This window comes from Larimichthys crocea, unplaced genomic scaffold (assembly GCF_000972845.2).
Source record: "Larimichthys crocea isolate SSNF unplaced genomic scaffold, L_crocea_2.0 scaffold269, whole genome shotgun sequence".
Taxonomy (NCBI): domain Eukaryota; kingdom Metazoa; phylum Chordata; class Actinopteri; family Sciaenidae; genus Larimichthys; species Larimichthys crocea.
In genome coordinates this window covers 545,589-568,319 of record NW_020853550.1, presented here as the reverse complement: position 1 = coordinate 568,319, position 22,731 = coordinate 545,589, and the positions used below count along the sequence as shown (strand labels likewise).

Sequence of the window (22,731 nt, the reverse complement as noted above, 5' to 3'; positions counted from 1 at the left end):
CTTATGATTGGACTGAATAGCGACTGAACCTCTTGACTGCGTATCCATGCTTATGTGCAGTGAGTTAATGCCACATAATTGGACAATTTGAAATTTGCCTTAAATGTACAGGATGCAATGTCTGCAACTCTGGGTTTGTTAATGTTGTGAAGTAGCATGGGATCATGGGAGTCTTCACTGTATACCAAATTCTTTCATGCTAAGAAAGAACTATGTATTGTACTGTAAAATGGATTTCCCGTGGAGAACAAATCTGTTTGTGTGAATGGTTTTTGGATGAGGCTGAACGTGTCCCAATTTTATATACAAGTGTATGCTGCATGTACGTACTCATGTTGACAGTGTGCTAGTTTGGCAGTTGGCATATTTTAAAATGTTGCACTAAGAGGAAATGATAGGTTTGCAACATTTTAAATAAATAATAAGGAATAATGTTTTTGCATAGTGTAGCAGTACAAGCGTTTTCTTTTTTTCCTCGCTCTTTCTGTTGACGGTTGCTATGGTTTCCCTTCCCTACTTCCGCTAGTCATTGAGGTGGGCCGGTATAAAACGGTGGTTTGCCCACCGCGTCCGCCTCTGCGTTTCCATGGTCACCCGTGATATTTCCGGGTCAGAGGTCGTGTGCCCGACAGGTATGACCGCCCGCTGCTTCACCTCGCTCGTCGTTTTGTCTGTTCTTATATTTAAGGTGTCTATATGATTGTTGTAGGTTTGTGTGCTGCTCCGTGCGCCCTGTGTGTGCGATCGTGATCGTTGGCCGGGGGTAAGTGTTGTTCGTCTCAGCGTTGTGCTTGGTGCTGCTAGGTGGCTAATGTTGGTCTGGTCACAGGTGAATGCTGGCGACTGCCTGGACTCCAATCCTTCCTCCTCGTGAGTGTGCGTTCTGAGAAGGTATGTACATGGTTACGTGCCACTGCATCAATCATATTCGCATCTAGCACACGCTAATAGTGTTTTTCCTTTTTGACTAGGTGTTGTAACCACCTTATTGGGCCGCTGCTGCTTTGTTTACTGCTGTTTACCGCGTTGTTTGGTGCTATTTAATGCTGCTGTCACTACGTGGTCTGACACTGCCCGCGGCGTTCTCCTGCGGCCGCCAGCAGCTCCCAGGAGATACGCTGTGTAGGACGATTGTTCGGCCATACACCGCGGTCCGGGCATAAGCTTACTTTTACTGGGGACTGATTCCCCTTTAGGCTGAGCGAATGAGTGTGAACGTACGGTTGTTATAGTGTGTCTAGGTTGAGTCTGGATTTTTGTTTATGTAATTCTTTTTTTTAGAGTTGTTTTGTAAATTGTTTTTGAGTTTTGTTGTCCTTAGTTCTTTTGTTTTGGGTAGTTATTACTCTGTTTAAGCTTGTAATTTGCTCCTTTATTTATAGTTTTGTTAAGTTTTGGGTATTCTTTCTTTTGTGTGCCATCTCATTAATGTTGTTTTTCCCTCTTCAGTTGCTGAAGGCCAGTGGTGGTGGTGCTGGTGACCTGGTGGTGGGGTCCTCCTTCGTGTCTTGCTGTGTCCTGGGGAGTGGTTTTCTTCACTGAGAGTGTCTGCCACGTGTGCCTGGTGATTTAGGTTATTTTTGCCTTTTTTTTGGATCCTGCACTAGCCATTGCCCATCCACTTCGGTCTCAGCTCTGATTAGGTTTCTTTCATTTGTTGTGTGAATGGGTTTTATCGGGGATACTTTTTAAACAAATGTTAAATAAAATGTGTATATTTAAACCTTGAACCACGTCTCTTGCCTTCCAGTAACCTCGAACCTTTGTGCCTTGCGGTTGAGTAATTCCCTGGGTGAAATTCCCAGGGTGGCGTTGTCGAGCTTTTTCCCTCTTTAATAGTTAAACTAACTTTTCACTCCCTTTGCCGCCACAAACTTGGCGTCGTCGGCAGGATGTTACTGTAGAAGTAAGGCAAAAGACGTGTGTTCTATTCTTTTTTTTTTTCTTTTTTGGCATTAATACAAAGCAGCAGCGGTTCCTTATTAAAATCGGCACTCATGGAGGAGGAATTGCAAGAGTTGCGAGATCTGGTTGCACAGTTGAAAGCTGACAATGAGAGGCTACGTCAAGAGCAGGCCCCTGTTGGACTCTTCCCTAGTGCCATACCTTCAACCTCATCAGCGGTGCCTGCGGCCAGTGCCAGTGTCCCTGCAGCAGAGAGGTTAGTGTTTGTGCCTCGTGACAGGAAGTGCCCCATGTTCAGGGGAAGATCCGGGATAGCGCTGGGTGAGTGGGTTGAGGAAGTGCAGGCATGTATGAGGGCTCGTCATTTATCCCTAGCTGATCAGGCTTTCTTCCTCTTCGATCATTTAGAGGGGGAAGCACGTGAAGAGCTCAAATACCGCTCAAGTGTAGAGCGTAGCGATCCAGCTAGGATTTTTGCTATACTTCAGGAACTCTATGGCTGCTCTGAGTCTTATGTAGCCTTACAGGAGGCTTTCTTTTCCCGGAAGCAACACGAAGGAGAAACACTACTGGAATTCTCCCTTGCCTTGATGAGTCTTATGGAGAGGGTAAAGCAACGTGCACCGACCGGAATGCTCAATTCTGAGGTTCTGTTGCGGGATCAGTTTGCTGAGCAGGTCATAGATGGCACCTTACGGCGAGAGCTTAAACAGTTTGTGCGTAGACAGCCCGCAGCCACATTGCTTGACGTCAGGGGGGAGGCAATTAGGTGGGAACGCGAGGGTCTACCAAGTGCTTTTAGAGGCCGCAGCAACTCGGTCCCCACCATTAGTGGCATTCAATATGGGGTCCAGGGTGCTCACCCGGTTGCTTGTGTTTCACCATCATCTGAAATGAGTGAAATGAAGGAAATGTTGAGGCAGCAGCAAGAAACGCTTACCCAGCTGACTCAAACTATTGCCTTAATGCAGCGTCCTCTTCCACACAGTCACTCAACACAGCGTGGACCTGTAATATGTAGACGCTGTCAGCAACCTGGTCATTTTGCTAGAGAATGTCAGGGTGTGCGTGCTCCCCCTCGTTCTCAGTTCTCCTTACAAACTTCCCGGCCCGCAGCTAGGCAGCCAGAGTCCACTCCTGCTTCGGAAAACTAGTACCCACCGAACTGCAGAGCCACAGTTTGGGTGGGGCGTCTACTGGCTCAAATGCTGTGCATAGTAAATTGGTTGGTGCGTCAAAACTGGTTGCGTCTTGTCCCCATTTGGAGGTTGTCATGGGTGGTGTTCAGGTGCCATGTCTGGTGGATACTGGTTCGATGGTGTCCACTGTTACAGAGAGCTTTTTCCGTGAGCATTTTGAACCATGGGGTCATGAGCGCCTTAGATCATGCAACTGGTTGCAACTCAGGGCAGCTAATGGTTTGGATATTCCTTTCCTTGGTTATCTAGAGCTAAATGTTGAGTTATGTGGCAAGGTGATCTCCCAGTGTGGCATCCTGGTAGTGAGGGATCCTCCTGGTGACGCTTCCCTTCACACCCCTGGTGTGATGGGGATGAATGTGATCCGAAAATGCTACCAAGAGCTCTTTGTGCAGCATGGATTAGCCTTGTTTGAACTGCCATTTGTTGCTCAGGCACCACAACCCATCACACAGGCTTTTCAGAGGTGTCATCAGGCGACCACGCAGACCCCTCCAGAGCTGATAGGAAAGGGAAAGGTCAGAGGTAAGCGTGCATGCCGCATTCCAGGTGGCGTGATGAAAATTGTAGCAGTCACATGCGCAGAGCGGAGTTCTGATGCTTCAGTGCTGTTTGAGCCCCTGGAATCTGGATTACCTGCTGGTCTGCTGGCCTCTCCATCTTTGGTTAGGGTGGTTAGGGGTACAGCATATATACCTATTGTTAACGTTGGTTCCATCGAGGTATTGTTATACCCACGTACCGTTGTTGGCACTCTGCAACAGGTGAATGTTGTGAGCTTACCTGCAGGAGTTACAGAGGTTCCATCCACTGTAGCCACGGTAGCATCCCAGACAGCCCTACCTACAGTACAGGATCACGTGGAGGGTTTAGTTCTGTCTTCGTTGTCCTCAGAAGAGCAGGGTCAGGTGAGGTCTCTCCTTAGGAAGTATATGTCTGTTTTCTCCTCTCATGACGGTGATTTAGGTTGTACCAATCTAATATCCCATGATATTCCTCTTGTAGATGAGACCCCCGTCCACCAGCGTTACAGGCGTGTCCCTCCATCTGATTATGAAGCTGTAAAAGAGCACATTAATCAGCTTCTTGCCGCACGGGTGATCAGAGAGAGTAGTAGCCCCTACGCCTCTCCCATTGTGCTAGTTAAGAAGAAGGATGGGAGTCTGCGTTTGTGTGTTGATTACCGGCAGCTAAATGGAAAGACCAGGAAGGATGCCTTTCCGCTACCACGCATCGAGGAGTCATTGGATGCTTTGACAGGTGCCCGCTGGTTCTCCACCATGGACCTGGCCAGTGGGTACAATCAGGTCCCTGTCACTGAAAAGGATCGGCCCAAGACTGCATTCTGCACTCCATTTGGCTTGTTCGAATGGAATCGAATGCCATTCGGACTTTGTAACGCTCCCAGTACTTTTCAACGATTAATGCAGAGAATCTTTGGTGATCAACAGGGTCAGTCATTACTCCTCTACCTTGATGACATTGTTGTGTTCTCTTCCACTGTACAGCAGCATCTTGAGCGGCTTGATGTTGTACTGGCTCGGCTTCAGCAGGAGAGACTAAAGGCAAAGCTCTCTAAATGTGCCTTCTTCCAGCCAGAGGTATGTTATCTGGGCCATGTAATCTCCGCTAATGGTGTCTCCACAGATCCATCCAAGATAGAGGCCGTGGCAAAATGGCAGCCTCCCAAGACAGTCTCTGAGCTCCGGTCCTTCCTGGGCTTTGCAAGCTATTACCGCCGCTTTGTGGAGGGCTTTGCAAAGCTGGCAGCTCCCCTTCATCGACTGGTAGCTGAGCTGGGAAGCACCAGGCCCAAACGGAAGTCCACCCAGACTGCCATTGAGAACTGGACAGAGGAGTGCCGCACGAGTTTCGAAGCGCTGAAGACCAAGCTTACCACTGCCCCAGTGCTTGCCTACGCGGACTTCTCTCTGCCCTTCATCCTTGAGGTCGATGCCAGTTATGGTGGACTGGGAGCAGTGCTCTCACAGGAGCAAGAAGGCAAGGTGAGACCTATAGCTTATGCTAGCCGAGGTCTAAGGCCCACAGAGCGTAATATGTCGAACTATAGTTCCATGAAGTTGGAGTTCCTGGCCCTTAAGTGGGCGATGAGTGAGAAATTCAGGGAGTATCTGTTGGGCCACCGCTGCATCGTTTACACGGATAATAATCCACTCAGCCACTTGTCCTCTGCAAAGTTGGGTGCGGCAGAGCAGCGCTGGGCGGCTCAACTGGCCTCGTTTGACTTCGAGCTGAAATATCGGTCTGGTAGAAACAACAGAAATGCTGATGCTTTGTCTCGACAGCACTCGCCTGGCCCATCAGACTTCGAAGCCATGCTCCCCGGCACCTCGATTCCTAAACCCCTCCAGCAGGCCTTGAAAATGGAAAAAAAGACTGTGGTAAGTCAAGCAACTGTGACGGTGTTGCCTCACCAAACGCCTTCGGATATCCGCGCCCTTCAACAGGCTGACCCCGTTATCCAGGAAGTTCAGAGGTACTGGGAGCAGGGGAGGCGTCCCGACTATGGAGAGCGGCAGCAACTCTCCCCATCTGCACTCATTCTGCTGCGTCAATGGAGCCGGTTCGTGGAGAGGGATGGGATCCTGTATCGACAGACTTTCCGCCCGGACGGTGCGGAGCCGATATTCCAGCTGCTCTTGCCTGCGGTTTTAATCAAGGAGGTGTTAACCCAGGTTCACCAAGAGCATGGCCATCAAGGCGTGGAACGTACCCTAGCTCTTCTACGATCCAGGTGCTATTGGCCAGGTATGTCCACAGAGGTTGAGCAGTGGTGCCAGGCATGTGAGCGGTGTCAGTTTGCCAAGGACAATCTACCCACCGCACGGAACCCTATGGGACATCTTTTGGCATCCAGGCCAAATGAGATTCTGGCTATCGACTACACTCTGTTGGATCCTGCTAGTAATGGCATGGAAAATGTCTTGGTAATGACGGACATTTTTAGTAAGTACACACTTGCTATCCCCACCCGTGATCAACATGCCACTACTGTGGCCCAGGTTTTGGTGGCAGAGTGGTTTTCTAAATTTGGGGTCCCGGCCAGGATACACTCTGATCAGGGACGTAACTTCGAGAGTTCCCTTATTCAGCAGCTTTGCAGTCTTTATGGCATTCAGAAGTCTCACACCACCCCATACCACCCAGCTGGCAATGGCCAGTGTGAGCGATTCAATCGAACTCTCCACAACTTGCTGCGCACACTGCCGCCATCCCGAAAAAGAGATTGGCCCTCCTGTCTCTCTCAGGTCCTTTATTGTTATAACACTACCCCCCATCAGGCAACTGGTGAGTCACCCTTTTTCTTAATGTTTGGACAGGAGCCCAGACTCCCCATTGACTTCCTGTTGGGCAGAGTGTCAGACCCCGTGAGGGGAAATGTTCACGAATGGATTCATGAGCACCAGGCCCGATTGCAGATGGCGTTCGAGGGTGCACAGGAACGACTGAAGACTGTTGCAGCACGCAGAAAGAAAGCTCATGATCAACGTGTTCGAGGTGAACCCCTGGTGGAAGGTCAGTTGGTTTTGTTGCGCGATTTCAGTGCCAGAAGGCGGCACAAGATGCAAGACATATGGGGCCCTACAGTGTATAAAGTCATCAAAGCACCTAAGGAAGGGGGAGCCGTGTACTCTATAGCCCCAAAGGATGATCAGTCCAAGGTCAAGCACATTCACCGTACGCTGTTAAAGGCTGTAATTGGAGCAGAGTCCCCTGGTTGTGCTGCTGCCAGTGATCCACCCCTCCTGAGTAGGCCAGCCTCTGATGAGGAGTTGTCCTGTGATGGCGACCTGTGTTTTATGGTCCCTGAAACTGCTTCTGCGTCCATTTTTCCAGCTACCCGAACCGTGGCCAAGACTCAATCAACCCCTCAGGGGCCACGTTATCCAGCTGACCTGGTCCCCATTGAGCCAGGTCCTGCCATGCCTGTCATAGTCCCTGCTCAGCCATCCGCATCCCTGGTTATTCCCTCCACCAGCCCCTCTCACACCGGCAACATGGCACCACGGAGATCAGTACGATCAACTGCCGGTCGGCATACTAATGTCCATCGTATTCCAAGGCCGGTGGGAGACTTGGCATTGGGGGCTGCAAACTCTCAGGGATTTGTATCACATGCTGTCACTGCATTTTTTAGGCCCTGGAGCTAGTCGTGTTTGCGGTTCGTCGGGACGACGACATAAAAAGGGGGGGTAGATTGTAGCAGTACGAGCGTTTTCTTTTTTTCCTCGCTCTTTCTGTTGACGGTTGCTATGGTTTCCCTTCCCTACTTCCGCTAGTCATTGAGGTGGGCCGGTATAAAACGGTGGTTTGCCCACCGCGTCCGCCTCTGCGTTTCCATGGTCACCCGTGATATTTCCGGGTCAGAGGTCGTGTGCCCGACAGGTATGACCGCCCGCTGCTTCACCTCGCTCGTCGTTTTGTCTGTTCTTATATTTAAGGTGTCTATATGATTGTTGTAGGTTTGTGTGCTGCTCCGTGCGCCCTGTGTGTGCGATCGTGATCGTTGGCCGGGGGTAAGTGTTGTTCGTCTCAGCGTTGTGCTTGGTGCTGCTAGGTGGCTAATGTTGGTCTGGTCACAGGTGAATGCTGGCGACTGCCTGGACTCCAATCCTTCCTCCTCGTGAGTGTGCGTTCTGAGAAGGTATGTACATGGTTACGTGCCACTGCATCAATCATATTCGCATCTAGCACACGCTAATAGTGTTTTTCCTTTTTGACTAGGTGTTGTAACCACCTTATTGGGCCGCTGCTGCTTTGTTTACTGCTGTTTACCGCGTTGTTTGGTGCTATTTAATGCTGCTGTCACTACGTTGTCTGACACTGCCCGCGGCGTTCTCCTGCGGCCGCCAGCAGCTCCCAGGAGATACGCTGTGTAGGACGATTGTTCGGCCGTACACCGCGGTCCGGGCATAAGCTTACTTTTACTGGGGACTGATTCCCCTTTATGCTGAGTGAATGAGTGTGAACCTACGGTTGTCATAGTGTGTCTAGGTTGAGTCTGGATTTTTGTTTATGTAATTCTTTTTTTTTAGAGTTGTTTTGTAAATTGTTTTTGAGTTTTGTTGTCCTTAGTTTTTTTGTTTTGGGTAGTTATTACTCTGTTTAAGCTTGTAATTTGCTCCTTTATTTATAGTTTTGTTAAGTTTTGGGTATTCTTTCTTTTGTGTGCCATCTCATTAATGTTGTTTTTCCCTCTTCAGTTGCTGAAGGCCAGTGGTGGTGGTGCTGGTGACCTGGTGGTGGGGTCCTCCTTCGTGTCTTGCTGTGTCCTGGGGAGTGGTTTTCTTCACTGAGAGTGTCTGCCACGTGTGCCTGGTGATTTAGGTTATTTTTGCCTTTTTTTGGATCCTGCACTAGCCATTGCCCATCCACTTCGGTCTCAGCTCTGATTAGGTTTCTTTCATTTGTTGTTTGAATGGGTTTTATCGGGGGTACTTTTTTTAAACAAATGTTAAATAAAATGTGTATATTTAAACCTTGAACCACGTCTCTTGCCTTCCAGTAACCTCGAACCTTTGTGCCTTGCGGTTGAGTAATTCCCTGGGTGAAATTCCCGGGGTGGCGTTGTCGAGCTTTTTCCCTCTTTAATAGTTAAACTAACTTTTCACTCCCTTTGCCGCCACAATAGTATAGACACTTAATTTTGCTTTTTAACATGTGTCACACCAGCAACCACAATAACTGGAAGCAGCTCCTCCAATTCTGCTTTGCTTTGGTAATTTTAATCTTGGTGCTGGCATTTTTGAAAATGCTACATTTTACTATTTTCAGGGTGTAGGCAGTGCAGACTCAAAGCCTGAATAGAATTTGTGTAGAGTGTGAAATAGAGACAGCTTAATGTTTGTTTATCACGGTGAAGGTCCCTGGTGGCTCTGTTACGGTCAAGGCTGTGTTTTCTCTGCACGGCATTATTCATATTCAGCACATTTCTGTGCTTAACATGATCCAACAGGAATACAGTGTGTCTTCATCCGCAGAGCGTGACAACAACCTCTACGTATCACCACATCTCAACCACATTCAGCATTCATGAATCACCAAACAACAATGACATTTTTAAATACCACACGTCTGTGTTTCCTTTGCAGTGACATAAAGCAGTAGCTGTTGACAGCCAATCATCTTCTTCTTTTCAAAGGCAGGTTCACACGCACACACACACACACACACACACACACACACACTGAGGCTTCCTGCTCTCTCTCAAAGATTACTTTTTAATTATTTCCTCTGAGGCTGAAGTTTTTGTTAAATAATATAGATTTCTTTAAAGCATCAAAACCAGATTCGGAAGCCAGTGTTGATTAAGCCTTGACACAGACGAGCTGTGCAGCAGAAGTTCCGTATTAATCAGTGTGAAATAACATTCACGAAAGACAAATATTTTACTTAATGTCCCTGTGAAAGAAAGGATGCTTCAAGGTACATCAACTCTTACTTTATTGCAAATGTTAGCTATTTCAATTTGCATATGTGCTGCTGATTAATTACTTAATTATTCCCTTACCTTTATCTGAACCAGGGATGTCTTTAGTAATAGAGGCAGTCTGCCAGCTTTCCCTTCTCATTTTCTAAATATAAACAGCATACGTCATATCTCCACACTCATGATCTGTCCTATGTAAGCTATATATTAAGACAAGATACTAAAACTTTGCATTGGATGAACTTTCGATCGCTCTCTGTGCTCCAAGCAGCCTCCAAACAATGGGTTCCTAATTAGAGTTTCCTTAGCATGACGCAGCGGCAGGATTTGTCACGCCAAGGTGAACTCTAACTGGGAAAGCTGATCAAGCGGCCACTCACACGGAAAGGAGCAAAGTTACACAAAGTAATGAATCTAGACAAGCCAGATGCTGACGCTCTCATCAGCAACTGACTTCCGACTGGGAGGGAGCCAGGAGGATCATGGGATTTGACAAACCTGATTGAAAACGACATTTTCAGGTCAGTGAAAAATTCCACTAGTCCACTGATGAAAGATCTGAGATGTGTCACTGAGATGTTTACACCCATATGAAAAGATCTGATTATATTATCATTAAAAAAACTCTAAATCTTATCCTGCAGCTTTGGAATAGCACCAAATATAAAACTCTCCTATTTAATGCTCTTCTTCCACCCACTTTTCTCCTCAGTTCCTCTAAAGTAACTGTCCAGGGAGAGAGTTGTTTGGAATACAGGGATAAGTAATTTTTCTTTTTCATTTTGCTGCTTTGCTAATTGCCATTGTTGCCATCCTATTAATGCTAAGCTAAGCAGTGCATCACCAAAATGTGCTTCTGTCTGTCTGCTCGCTATTCTTTCTCCATCACTCCCATACCATCAAACAGACAAACTTCTTTTCTCTGGACGTGCAGCATGATTCACAGTGTTTTCTTCCTCCCACCTCTTGTTCCTTTCCTCTGCCTCAGCCATCCACTTCACAAGACTACTCCACAATGCCTACAGCTTCTGGGTTTATGTAACCTTTCCTTTCATTGACTTACAATTGCGTCCTTTGTGCTGATTTAATGCACAAAATTGGGACCCACACATAAAATCATGGTCAAATCTTTACAAGGAACCATTAACTAAATGTAAAAATAATCGTGTTACAAAGTCTTGAGGTTATAGTAATTTAAAGTCCATGTAAAGTCAGAATAAATATATGTTCTGAGTTTGTCAGACCAAAGAAGAAATTGTTATTAACCACCCAGCTGAATTTGAGTGATTAAACATATTGATGAGTTTATGAAATTAGGTGTCAAAATCAGGTAAAAATGAATTCTCAGCTCCAGGATTGTGGGGGCGTGTCCTCTGAATGTGCTGAAGCCACGCCCACTCATAAGCAGCCATTTTGAAGCGACTGAAACGTGTCAGATGAGTTCAGAAAATGACATGACTAACTTTGAAACACTCTGAGTGAGATGAATTCATCTCTGTCTCTCTGCTAGGGGTGTAGGGGTATGCTCAGGGTGGCCTCAGTGTGTCATCGAGCCACCCTTTAAGGACCGCCCACAAAATCCTGGACTAAAAACTGGTGAAAAACTGTTTAAACCTCTAACTCCAGATTTCAGTAATATATCATTCAAAGTCTTTTCACATGTTTTCAGCAACTATTTTCCAAAATATTTAATGTATTTTGAAAGAAATCTTAGAATTGCCTTTACAGGAACTCTGCAACTACACCACTAGATGCCACTAAATCCTACAGACTCAAGATCAGCAGATTTATTCACAGTATTCTTTCTTTTTTTTGTCCAAAGTCAATGTCTAACATCTCACACTAATGAGCAGTCTTACTGTAGGACACAAGATACTGGTTTTCTTTGCTTGACGCGCCTTGACAGTATTTGACAGCATCTTTATTTTATTTTTATTTTGCCAAAGTCAGCCTTGAAGAAAAGTCTAAAATGGAAGTGGGATCTACATCAGCGGCCAACGAGACCTTCAGTCTGACACATGGACACACTTCACATCCTGGCAGCAATTTAGTCAGCACTGACAGCCACAAATAAACCCTTTTAAAAAAATACAAGTTCGAGGTTAGAAAAAACGTTTCTATTATAAATGCAACAATAACGTGAAACTAGATTCAGTCCAAAAGCAGGAGTACCTAATCATTGAACATCACAAGATGTCTTGCACTTAAACAGAGGTATCATAACTATCTTCTCTCTGTCGCTGTCTGTTTTAACATCACTGTCTCTTACCAGTGGGAAGGCATGAGAGATCTTGCCATCCGGTGGAAGTTTAGCTCCGAAGCCGTATGCTGGGAAGAGTTTGTCACTGTCGTAATCCTGTATAATCTCCCCCACAGCCTTCAGAGCCATGGCATACGCATTCATCTGGTATGGACTCATATAGTGCAGTGAGGTGGGCTGGGACGGATTACCTGGACAGAAAAGCACCACCACACCAAACACACCCAACACACACACAACGCAAAGAAATCTCATATAATAAGGGGATCATAAAAAAGGCATGTGGCAAGATTAACATGATCAAGAATGTTTTAGAGAGTCAAGACATGCAAAGTCTTTCATCAGATTATAGATGAAATCGGATTATTAAAGTCATGTTCAGTGAAGTTAATACCTGAATAAAGTCTACAACTCTACATTATCATAATTATTATTGCAGACATTTCATTTTGGTAACGTTGACCATTTGCTTATATTCTACAACCACTTGGCCATACATTTACTGCTGGATACTTTGTGATTCCTCCAAAAAATATGCATTTAGATATGATGCCTTAAATGTCTTGGATTAGTTTCTTAATTTTTCATATTGTAAAATCACAGGTTCATATTCACAATACTACAGAGATGCACATGCAGCAAAGACAATGCAAGAAAATATGACACATTAAGAATATGTTCCGTTTCTACACCACAGGTGAAACAGACAGATTGATGAAGACTTGTCTTGTTTTTAAGAAATTACAGGATGACACATTTTTTAAGAACCATGACATACGCACGGTCAAATACTGTCATCATAGTCATCGTGTATTATACAAACATTTCAAACGTTGCAGGTCAAATATGTTCACTGAACAGTTGTGTGGACATTTCCTGCATGCACAAAGATGCTGTCCTACCGTTAGATGCTGTGAAGTCTATGGCCACAGTGAAATTGAGTTGTGTCCTGGTGGGAGATTGAGCACATCAGTATCATTTGAAACAGAGATGTGAGGAATGTGCCAGCATCTCCAGATGGGAGCGCATTTACAGCTGTTCAGGCTAGATTGAGAAACTCATCAACGGCTCACTGCTGTCACTTATAAAGCACCAGGCAGGGGATCTGCACCGCCATTCAAACAATGCATGCTTTTCAAGTCCATTAACAGGGCTTTCAAATTCAAGTGCTGACAGCCACAGCTTTGTGTGTTCCACTCCTGCTGAAGACTTTCTGGTCACAGTGAAATTGAGTTGTTTTATTAGTGTTACTGAAAGTCACATACTGTGTTCTGTACATGATTTGGATAAACAATGGTGTTTCAGATTTGCCAAATGCAGACTGTCATTGATTTCTGTTCATTTCAGTATATAGTTGACTTCAATGTACCACCTGCCAAAAAACCTATTATTTAAATACTTCTATGAAGTCAACAGTTCAAATTTCGGCAACTTTTGTTTCCCAAAATGTTTCTCCTCTGGGGGAATACGGGAATATCCTATTAAAATACCCTCCATGTATTAATCTTTTTTAATATTGTTAAATTTAAACCCCTCTAAGGACCAGAAAGAATACAGAGGGCATGACAACATGGTTCTCAGTGGGAACTACACCCCTGCGATCAAACCAGACATAATGACTCTGGTGGTGTCTCCACAAGTTGAAGTTCATTGTACTAAAATCAACAGAAAACCAGCTGGTTGGTCATTGAAACATTCAGCAAGCTCAAAATATAATAAAGCAGAGAGGCAGCAGTTTGAACAGTTATCTAAATGTTACTCAACATTAGAACTGTCTCCTGGATGATATAATGTATTATATTGTGAAATAAATGAATGAATTAAAAAATTCAGTCTAATTTTACAAAGCTCAGCCTCTGTGATCTTTGTTTCATGCTCTTCTAAAAGGGCAAAATTCTCAAATTAGTCAGTGAGAAGGACTTTAATATGCAGAAGCATGTCTATCTGATGAATCTCTGACATGCTTTGGAAAATAGTTGAAAATCATCATTCTTACATGATTGAAAATGTCTTCATAAATAATAACTTGTAGGAAAAAGGCTAAAGGTGCCATCTCTTCAATCAAGAAGAAAAATGCCCTTTTGGGGGGAAGCAGTCGTTCCTGTGAGTCCTTCAGCACCACAGAAAAGAGAGAAACTGTTTATTTCAGTAATATGAGTACACTGCTGATAGAATTTATCAAAATATCATAACTAATCAACCCTCCTCTGTGGGAGTACATCTTCATAGTCCTGCTTGCAGGAACAAGGTTAAGAAAGGTTTAAGAAGAAATCTGGTCCTTTTTGAATGTTGTATCTGTCGTTATGACCAGAAAATTCTTTACATTTTATAAAGGAAGTCAGTATTACTAAAAACTACAAATCACTACACTACAGTCTTTATACCTTTAATTTATGTTTCTGAAAACTACATAAATGGACTGTACTTATATAGCACCTTTCTAGTCTTCTGACCACTCAAAGCACTTTACACCACATATCTCATTCACCCATATTCATACACTGATGGCATTGGCTGCCATGCAAGGTGCCAACTGCTCATCAGTTTTTAGGAGCTAACCATTCACACACCAATGGCACGGCCTTTGGGAGAAATTTGGGGTTCAGAATCTTGCCCAAAGACACTTCGACAAGCAGACTGGAGGGGATTGAACCGCTGATCTTCTGATTAGTGGACAACCTGCTCTACCTCCGAGCCACAGCCGCCCCCACATAACAAAAAAATTACAAAAAAGAAAACAATAATTTCTGATTTCTAACATTGTCTCAATGTGCTTTTCCCACCTTCACCTCACCTCACCGCAGTCCTTATTGGGATTACCATATTTGACATATGTACAGGCAATTTATAATGGAAATAATGATATTTAACATGATGGTGTGGATTGCATTCAGATTTGAGCATCTGAGCGTGATGGCATTTACAGGCCCAGTTTTCTGTAGTATGTCTAAGTTCATGTATATTTTGCTCTTTATATCCATAGTAAATTTGACTTTTTTATGCACAAAGGAGGAGGAGAGAACTTCAAGTGTGGTCACCCCCAGGCACCAAACCAGGCCTATGTGCAGATTCATTTCACAGTTTCACTTTCCAGTGTGATTAGGCCTGAAAACAAGCAAAATCCCTGAAGTCCTTTAATGGCTTTTCATAGACACTGATGAAACATTAGAGACTGAGCTCTTACCCTCCTCTGATGAAATCGACAAACGTATATTCTGACTCCACTTTGAAAGACAGCAAGGTCACCTTGAAGACAGAGAGAGAGCGAAAGGGAGAAGAGGGAGGGAGAAGAGGACAGAGATCAAGAGGAGAGTTGTGGTGAATTCGTTTACTGCTCTGACATGTCACTGCTGCTGACTCCCATCAAACATGTGACAGCTGATGATAAATAACACTCCAACAGGTCTTACCGTGCCCGAATTGACGTATTTCTTCTTCTTGCCTTTCTTTTTTGGATTCAAAACCTTGACCACGAGAAAAGGAACAAGAAATTAGTTTTCTGAACAATTATGTCTGAGCAGAAATGCGTATTCAGTACATGTCTGATCTCTTGTGGATGTTGACAATGTAACAGATGAGAGCTGGAATTTATAATACAAGAAATATTACTTAAATGAATAATTTATGACACTGTCGAGGAAGTAGGCTACAGAGTTCCCAAAACATTGTTACATTTTTGATATCATCACACTTTGAGAAAGTTTTGGAGAAAATCTTTTTTTTATTATTATTATTATTTGCTGATCAAGTTGTTCAACTCGTTCTTTGCTGTTCTTGTATTTTACCTCGTAGACGTTGAACTGGCTCTGGCCTCTGGACAGTTCTCTGTAGCTGGTGGTGAACTCTCCGATAAAGTCGTGACTGGAAGAAAGATTGATTTAGTCAAGAACAGACGCCGAGGCAAGACAGAGGAAAACTATTACATTACATATACAGTATATATGTTCTATTTATTTATACTACATCAGCGTCATGATTCATAATTTACATTCCGTTTGAACAAATAATGATAATTCTAAAGCATATGTCTATGTCCAATAAAAGACACCAAGACACAGTAGTTAAAAAATGCAAGAAAATAATTAAGCTCATGAATATATATTTATTTGGTCACTTTGGCAGCAGAACAAGCTGTTGTCTAAAGTTTGGCTATCATGTTGCATAGTTGCCCACTGACATATTCAGCTGACATAAAGTAACATTAGCATTCGTTCTGAATCATGTCTCCAGTCTCAACCACTGATCCAATGTCATTGTGGGTGCCGACTCTTAACTTTTGAGGTGCTATTTCTGTGAATCAAAGCACATACACCGGTGGCCACAGCAAACTTTTTGATCCATGGTATTGGAAGTTGGTTGAATGTAATCCTAACATCCCAAATATGCAATATCAAGGAAATGAATTTGCATTCCACTTGCAAAACTGAAGCTAGTTAGCCATTCGAGTCATGACGCAGAATAACAGAGTGCTCAGATAAATCATTGATGGAACTAAGCTAACAACAAGCTGCTCTTCTTCAGGATCGCTCTGATCACATTCACACCTGGAAGCTGTCCAGCACAACCACAGTCTGATCTAACGGCCACTGATCAGCTCCACTGAGCCGTTGGTGTTTAAGTCCCTGTTCAAGATAACAAGCTCACTTCTCTGACCTTCAGGCCACCACTGCTGGAAGTGAAAAAATATCATGAATTGTTAGGAATATTATTATGACATTTTTTTGTTTCCACCCACACAGATATAATGTGTGTATAATGTCTGTATAATGTAAGGGACACTGTCACTAGAAAAGTAAATAAAACTTGCATTTCATAAGTGAATACAACATTATGAACAGATGTCAAAAGTGAATATTAATGTCATTGTGACCTTCATTGGACTTTTTGATTTATCACACTTGATTCATTCTGATCATCATGGTAGTCAGACAGACTGAATTTGCTGCCATTTCACAACTTCTTCACCACTCAGTCTGCACCAGGAATACATTTTCATCTGTTACATGAAAAATATCTCCTCCAGCATCATCACACTGGTAAATATCAGCTCCCTTCATGTCCTCAGACCAAATCTGCATCTTAATATATCACCACCTGAAGCTGTGCGTGACACCAGTACTGCCTGTGTAACGCTGGTATTTAGAGGGAAATCCTCAAGGAGCAAATAACTGAGTTCATCCCCCGATGGGGTAAAGAAGGAAGATGAAATATAACAAGGGGGGTAAGAGAGGAAACAGTTAGAACGCAGCAATATGGGAGAGGTTTAGGTATGAAGGCGATAACTAAGTGTAAGGAGGGAGCAAAGCTGGAGCTGCTGTGTTGTCTCTTCTCATGCTGTCATGCATGTGGATATATTACTGTCCACCCTCCTTACTTGTATTATATATTACTGGTATTTACCTGTTAAATATTTACATTTGAAAGACTACTTAGTTCTAAATGATGTTCATGGTGACTGTTATTACACAGAACATTATATAGTTCCACCTTAAAATTTCATCAAAATGAAATGCTTGCAAAAGAAAGTGAACCTGGCCCTTCACCCTCCTCCCTATGTAGTAAAGATGTGTTTTATGAGCCATTCAATCACCTGTCTGTACGGTATAGTGTTTCACTGTATATATGTGGTCATGTGGAATTGAGATTTTTAATAATTATTAATCATTTAATATTTAATTATTCTTAAATTGCAACTATAACACAGTGTAATTGTGTTTTAGTAGATTTAATTATGATAATTCTGCATGTCATCTCTCCACTTTCATCAAGTATTACAGTACTTACAAACATCTGTTTGGTTAGTTTTAGTATTTTTTGTGTAACCTAATGTAGGGACCCACACAGTCCTCAGTGACATACAAAAAAAGCCTGTATATACAAAAAAAAAAAAAAGTTGAAATATTATGTCTGTAGGGGAGTAAGACTCAAGGAGCTAAATGGACTGTTATAATGTTATAATGTGAGTTACATGTGCTGTTTCTCTGCAGGCTGTGCTTTAGGCTGCTTTTACACACCTGACTGGATTGGCCTGTGGAGAGTGTTGTCTATATCGAGCCACCTGCTGTAATTTTACCATATAAAATGACGCTCAGATGAATGAGGGTAGTTCTGGAGATGCATGAGTTTAGCTGCTCTCTAAGACTACACTCTCTCTCCTAATCTTCATTAATCTCATCTGAATGATCTTGACATGCTGTATGCTAATCAGTGTTGGATCTGTTGTTCTGAGCTGGTCTGCAAACATTTAGTCTACATTCAGAAACCACCTGATTTAGTTCAGACTTTGAGGCTGTTTGAACGCCACAGCCTCACTGTGATGACGGAGCTTCTGTAGTGCTATAGACTGTATATAAAGATGGACAACATGTCTCCACGTCCTCCCACTGTACAAAAATTGGAGACAGCACAGTAGTTGTATTGAGATTTGCCCACACGCCTTGCTGAGTCAGTCATGAGCAGATAACTAACTATGTTCAGTAACTCTAAGCTTAAACAAGCTTAGAGCTGAAACATTTATTATATACAACTTATTAATTTATTTATCTTCTTTAATTTATTCTGTGGTATTTTTAATCTGTGAGTTTTTGCTCGTAATTTTGTTTTACAGTGCTGTAAAATGACAAAGAGATCTTGAATCTATTTTTCTATTTCTACACGTTAATACAGAATATGTGACGTAGCTGTGGAGAACATGCAAGTGTGAAGATCTGAATTATGTGTTCTAGTGCAGCTTTGATGAAGCAGGGCTAAATAACAAAAGCAACATAACAAGTTATTTTAGTTGTTAGTAACATGCCAATCATTGGTGGTAATAACAAGAAGAACACTCAAATGTAACCTTTTAGCACTGTCTAAATGCTCTTCTCATTTACAACCCAAGCGTTGATAAAAACAGAATGCAATGATTTGTCAACCCTTTACAATCTAATATTTAATTGAATGCAGCACGATTGATAATTAATAACAATAATAACAATTCATTGAATACAAACAAGATATTTTATGTTCCATTGTGCTAAATGTAAGATTTTTTACTCATTCACGTTCCAAAAAAGTCGACAACAGGCCAACGAAAGACTCAAAATTCACCTGTTTGGAACATCCACAGGTAAACATGTTGGTGAGAGTATCATGACTGTGTATGAAAGGGGCGTCGTTCACATCAAGAATGTTGAGGTTCACCACTTTGTGAAAAACGTTTAAGAACAATTTGCCAGCACGCAATTAGATAAAGGGAAAGTCCCAAAACAACACTGAATATCTGTGACCTTTGACCTCTTAGGCAGCACTGCATCAAAAACTGACCTGACTGTGTAAAGGATTTTGTTACATGGGCTCAGGAACACAGTTTGTCGCTTCATCTACAAATTAACATTAAGACTCTACAATGCAAAACATGCATCGTGTGATATGGACTGATGGAACAAGTGTTTTGAGGTCTGATAAGTCCACATGTTCACAATAGTTCTTGTATAACATGGACATTGTGTCCTCTGGGCTAAATGTCCACTTTATACAGCAAGTTTTTGGAATCAGTGTTACATCTTTCTGCACTTTTGTTTTTTCACTTATTATCAAAGAAATTATTATTATCTTTTGTGTTTCCACATCCACAGGATGACCTGGACATATTTGTCTTTCCATAATAGTGTTAGCAGCAGCACCTATGTAACATAGACAAACAAATTATATAAGGATCCTTGCATTCACACCAAGACAGCACACTGTGGGAGAATGGTTATTTTGACACAATCATGTCGACATTTTAAAGTTAAGGCCTGAACTCTCTGATAACGGCTTGTCATCAAAGAAAGACTTATTGGGCATGATGCCCCGAGAAGAAAAGAAAAAGAACAGAACTGTCAAACAAACAAGCAACTGACAGAATGAGTGCCTGATGACTGTCAGACCGATGTACTTTTCTGGAATACTGCAAACATTTACCTCTAGTTACCCGCTGTCTTGCACATTGTGTTGTATTGATTTGGAAATCTGGACTGGGACTTTATAAAAGTACCACAAGAATTTCAAATGAGTCCTCTCTCTGAAATTTATGGACAGCAGTAAGTAACACAAGGCCAGACAGCCTGAAAAACCCACACGAGGTTTCCAATTATGCCCACAAGTCTGTGGAAGGAGTCCCTACAGTAACCTGCTGTCAGGGAGAAAGAGAAGCTATGTCAGTACTGCAGTCAACGCTCATAAAGCCTGACCTTGTATCCACTCAGCTGCAAACTTTCACCTGCAACTTGTTTTTGATTTATCCCCCAGCTTGTGCCAGGCGGGTGGAGCCCTCCATCTGTTCTAATACCTAATAATGTGACTGAAAGAACTGCCCTCAGACAGACTAAGGTGTGACATGTGAGGGATTCAATCTGGATCTGAAAATGAATAAAAGAAAAGGAAAAAAAGGGAGATAGCGAGTAACAGAAATTACCTCCCGTCTCTGTCCCAGTCGTAAACGTCCACCTTGACTGTCCTGGAGGGAGGTGAGACAGACAGATGAGAGAGAGTGTGAGGGTGAGAAATAGAAGCAGCAGAGGGATAGAGAGGCAATAAGTCAGGAAGTAAACTTAAGCAGTGGCACAGTATGTCACTGACTCCGGTACTGCACAGCATCCATCTTGCAAATTCTACATTATATAGCCAATAGCATAATCAAACATTATAAAATATCAATGCCTCTCACAGTATCCATCGAGTACAGATACCCACAGTAGAATACACATGGGTTGTTTAGTTAGAGTTAGAGTTATTGAGTTTTCTGCTTCTTAGAGGAAGTTTTTCCTTGTCAGTGTCGTGCTTGCTCATGGTGGGAATTGTCGGGTCTCTGTTAAGAATATCAGTGGAGCTCGATGGCACAGAGAAAGAAGATATGTCAGACTGAGGGTACAATCACAGTTCAGAGTGTAGTTGGTTTTTCATGGTATTTGCTGAGTAAAGACACTCTATGACTGTCATCTGGGTTTTATCATTGGGCCCAGGTTGTGTGGTGGTCACTATTAAAGAAGATTATGTCTGAAAAGCCAACACCTTCACTTCTAATTGAAAAATGGGAAAATTGTCTCCGCCAGTTCAGCATTTTTCTGTCATGTCTTCTCTGTAAATGTTACTGTCTGACAATATAGTTGCAACAAAACTATTAGATTTGAGAATCTAAATGAGGTTTCAGGTGTCAGGTTTAAAAAAACATGAATTAGATTCAATTTAGGACAATTTAGGTTTGACTTTTATGGACACTGTCATTTCAATAATTTAGACATTTGTGTGACTGTTGCTGGATCACCTCCAATGTTGATCTCAATAACACCAGCACTGGCCTGAGACTGACACCACGGCCGACTGCTGGCATTATTCTGACCAACACAGAGTCCAACCTCATCTTCACATATTCAGCAGGTTCTGTCTTTACATTCACTTCACTATTGTCACAGAAAATCATCTTTAGAAGTCAGTATTTCCAAAACTCATCCTAAAGAAATATTTTGAGTGAAATGAGTCAAAATATTTAAAATTATTAAATAAATGAGAAACACAGAGACATCATAACAACTGTCTACACTCAGTAAGACTGTAACATGAGAACCAGTGTACATTCATGTCAGTTTTTTCATTGGTAATGGATGTAATTAGTGTAGTTTGTATTGTATGTATGTTGCCTTGTGCATTTCGTGATGTTCTGTCATTGTGTGGATGTTAGAGGACTGCAGATGAAAATGAGCCTTAGGCTAACTCTGTTATAATGTTATGCGTATTGTAAATTTTCCCTTACAATAAAATATTTACAGTTTATATTGTTTGCTCTGGTTCCTTGTTTTTGGACACCTTGCTTATGCACTGTACTTTCTCAATGTCATATTTACTGCCATACTTCCTCCTGAATGAAATATGAAATATGAAGTGTCTGAAAGTGTTTAAAACCAGCATGATGAAAATAACATCATCAGACCTTATTAACACTCCATAGGAATTGGTAGGAATGGATTGGTAACCTCTGACCCCTGTGCAGTCCCCTCCCCTCACCTGTCATAGTCTCCGTTACAGAGTGCTCGAACAGGGATGGTGAACGGCTGCCAAACAGGGTTCAGATTGTTCTTGATCACCTCAGTCTTGTGGCAGATGGTGAAGCTGGAAAGACAAAGAGACTGCTGACATGACGATGACATGTTTAAAAAACTTGATGAGAGCTATGATGGACAGGAAATCTGTCAAAAGGTGGTTTGAGAGAGAGTTTTTGCTCTCTGGGTGAGTTTCTAAAGGCACAGAGAGTCTCATCTGAAATGAAACCTTCAGCAGAAAGAGAACAGACAGGAGAACCAGTACAGGTTTTGATCATGACCCGTGTGTGTGAAATATTGAATGCTACAGTAAATACAGATTAGAACTTTCTGTCTCAGTGTCAAGAAAATCTATTAGCCCTTCTTCCATCCGACGGGCAAGAAGCTTTCAAGCTTCTCTTGGGACTGGATCCAAGAGAGAAATCTGCTGGCAGATTCTCGCTCGCTGTCAGTAACAAGGGAAGAGCTGCGACAGAGGAGCGGCACACTCGCCTCAGCCGGAGGATTAACAGATGGACCGAACAAGAAAGGATGTATAGTCATTTAACAAACACACACACCTAACAAAAACACACACTTACGTCCCATCCTCATTGCTTCTGTAGAAGACGAGGAAAGGGTCAGACTTGCCAAAGAAATCCTTTTTATCTAGCTTGTTGGCACACAGCTGCATGGTGGCTATGTCCTGGGGGAACAAGAGCAGTTTATTTTGACACATTGAAGTTTGGTTTAGTTCAGTCTTACAGCTGGACCTTGAGTTAATCCACATTCTTCACAAGAGTCATTTGTTCTCTTGGAGTTGAGCTGTATCTCTTAGAAGACTGATACTTTCCTCAAGCCCATGAAAACCCTGAAAGG

At 42.9% G+C, this 22,731-nt stretch overlaps 1 protein-coding gene across 2 annotated transcripts in view; it reads right to left on the bottom strand.

Annotated features, from left to right (window-relative positions):
- LOC104932230 (copine-9) overlaps positions 1 to 22,731 on the bottom strand; it is a 144,433-nt gene that overhangs the window by 20,690 nt on the left and 101,012 nt on the right. For both annotated transcript variants that reach the window (XM_019269199.2, XM_027275966.1), the window contains 8 exons: positions 22,455 to 22,558; positions 21,839 to 21,943; positions 20,253 to 20,294; positions 15,601 to 15,676; positions 15,226 to 15,279; positions 15,000 to 15,061; positions 12,718 to 12,764; positions 11,825 to 12,006 (listed from right to left, as the gene is read on the bottom strand). In XM_019269199.2, the coding sequence (XP_019124744.1) occupies positions 11,825 to 12,006; positions 12,718 to 12,764; positions 15,000 to 15,061; positions 15,226 to 15,279; positions 15,601 to 15,676; positions 20,253 to 20,294; positions 21,839 to 21,943; positions 22,455 to 22,558 (672 nt within the window). The remainder of the gene's footprint in view (positions 1 to 11,824; positions 12,007 to 12,717; positions 12,765 to 14,999; positions 15,062 to 15,225; positions 15,280 to 15,600; positions 15,677 to 20,252; positions 20,295 to 21,838; positions 21,944 to 22,454; positions 22,559 to 22,731) is intronic.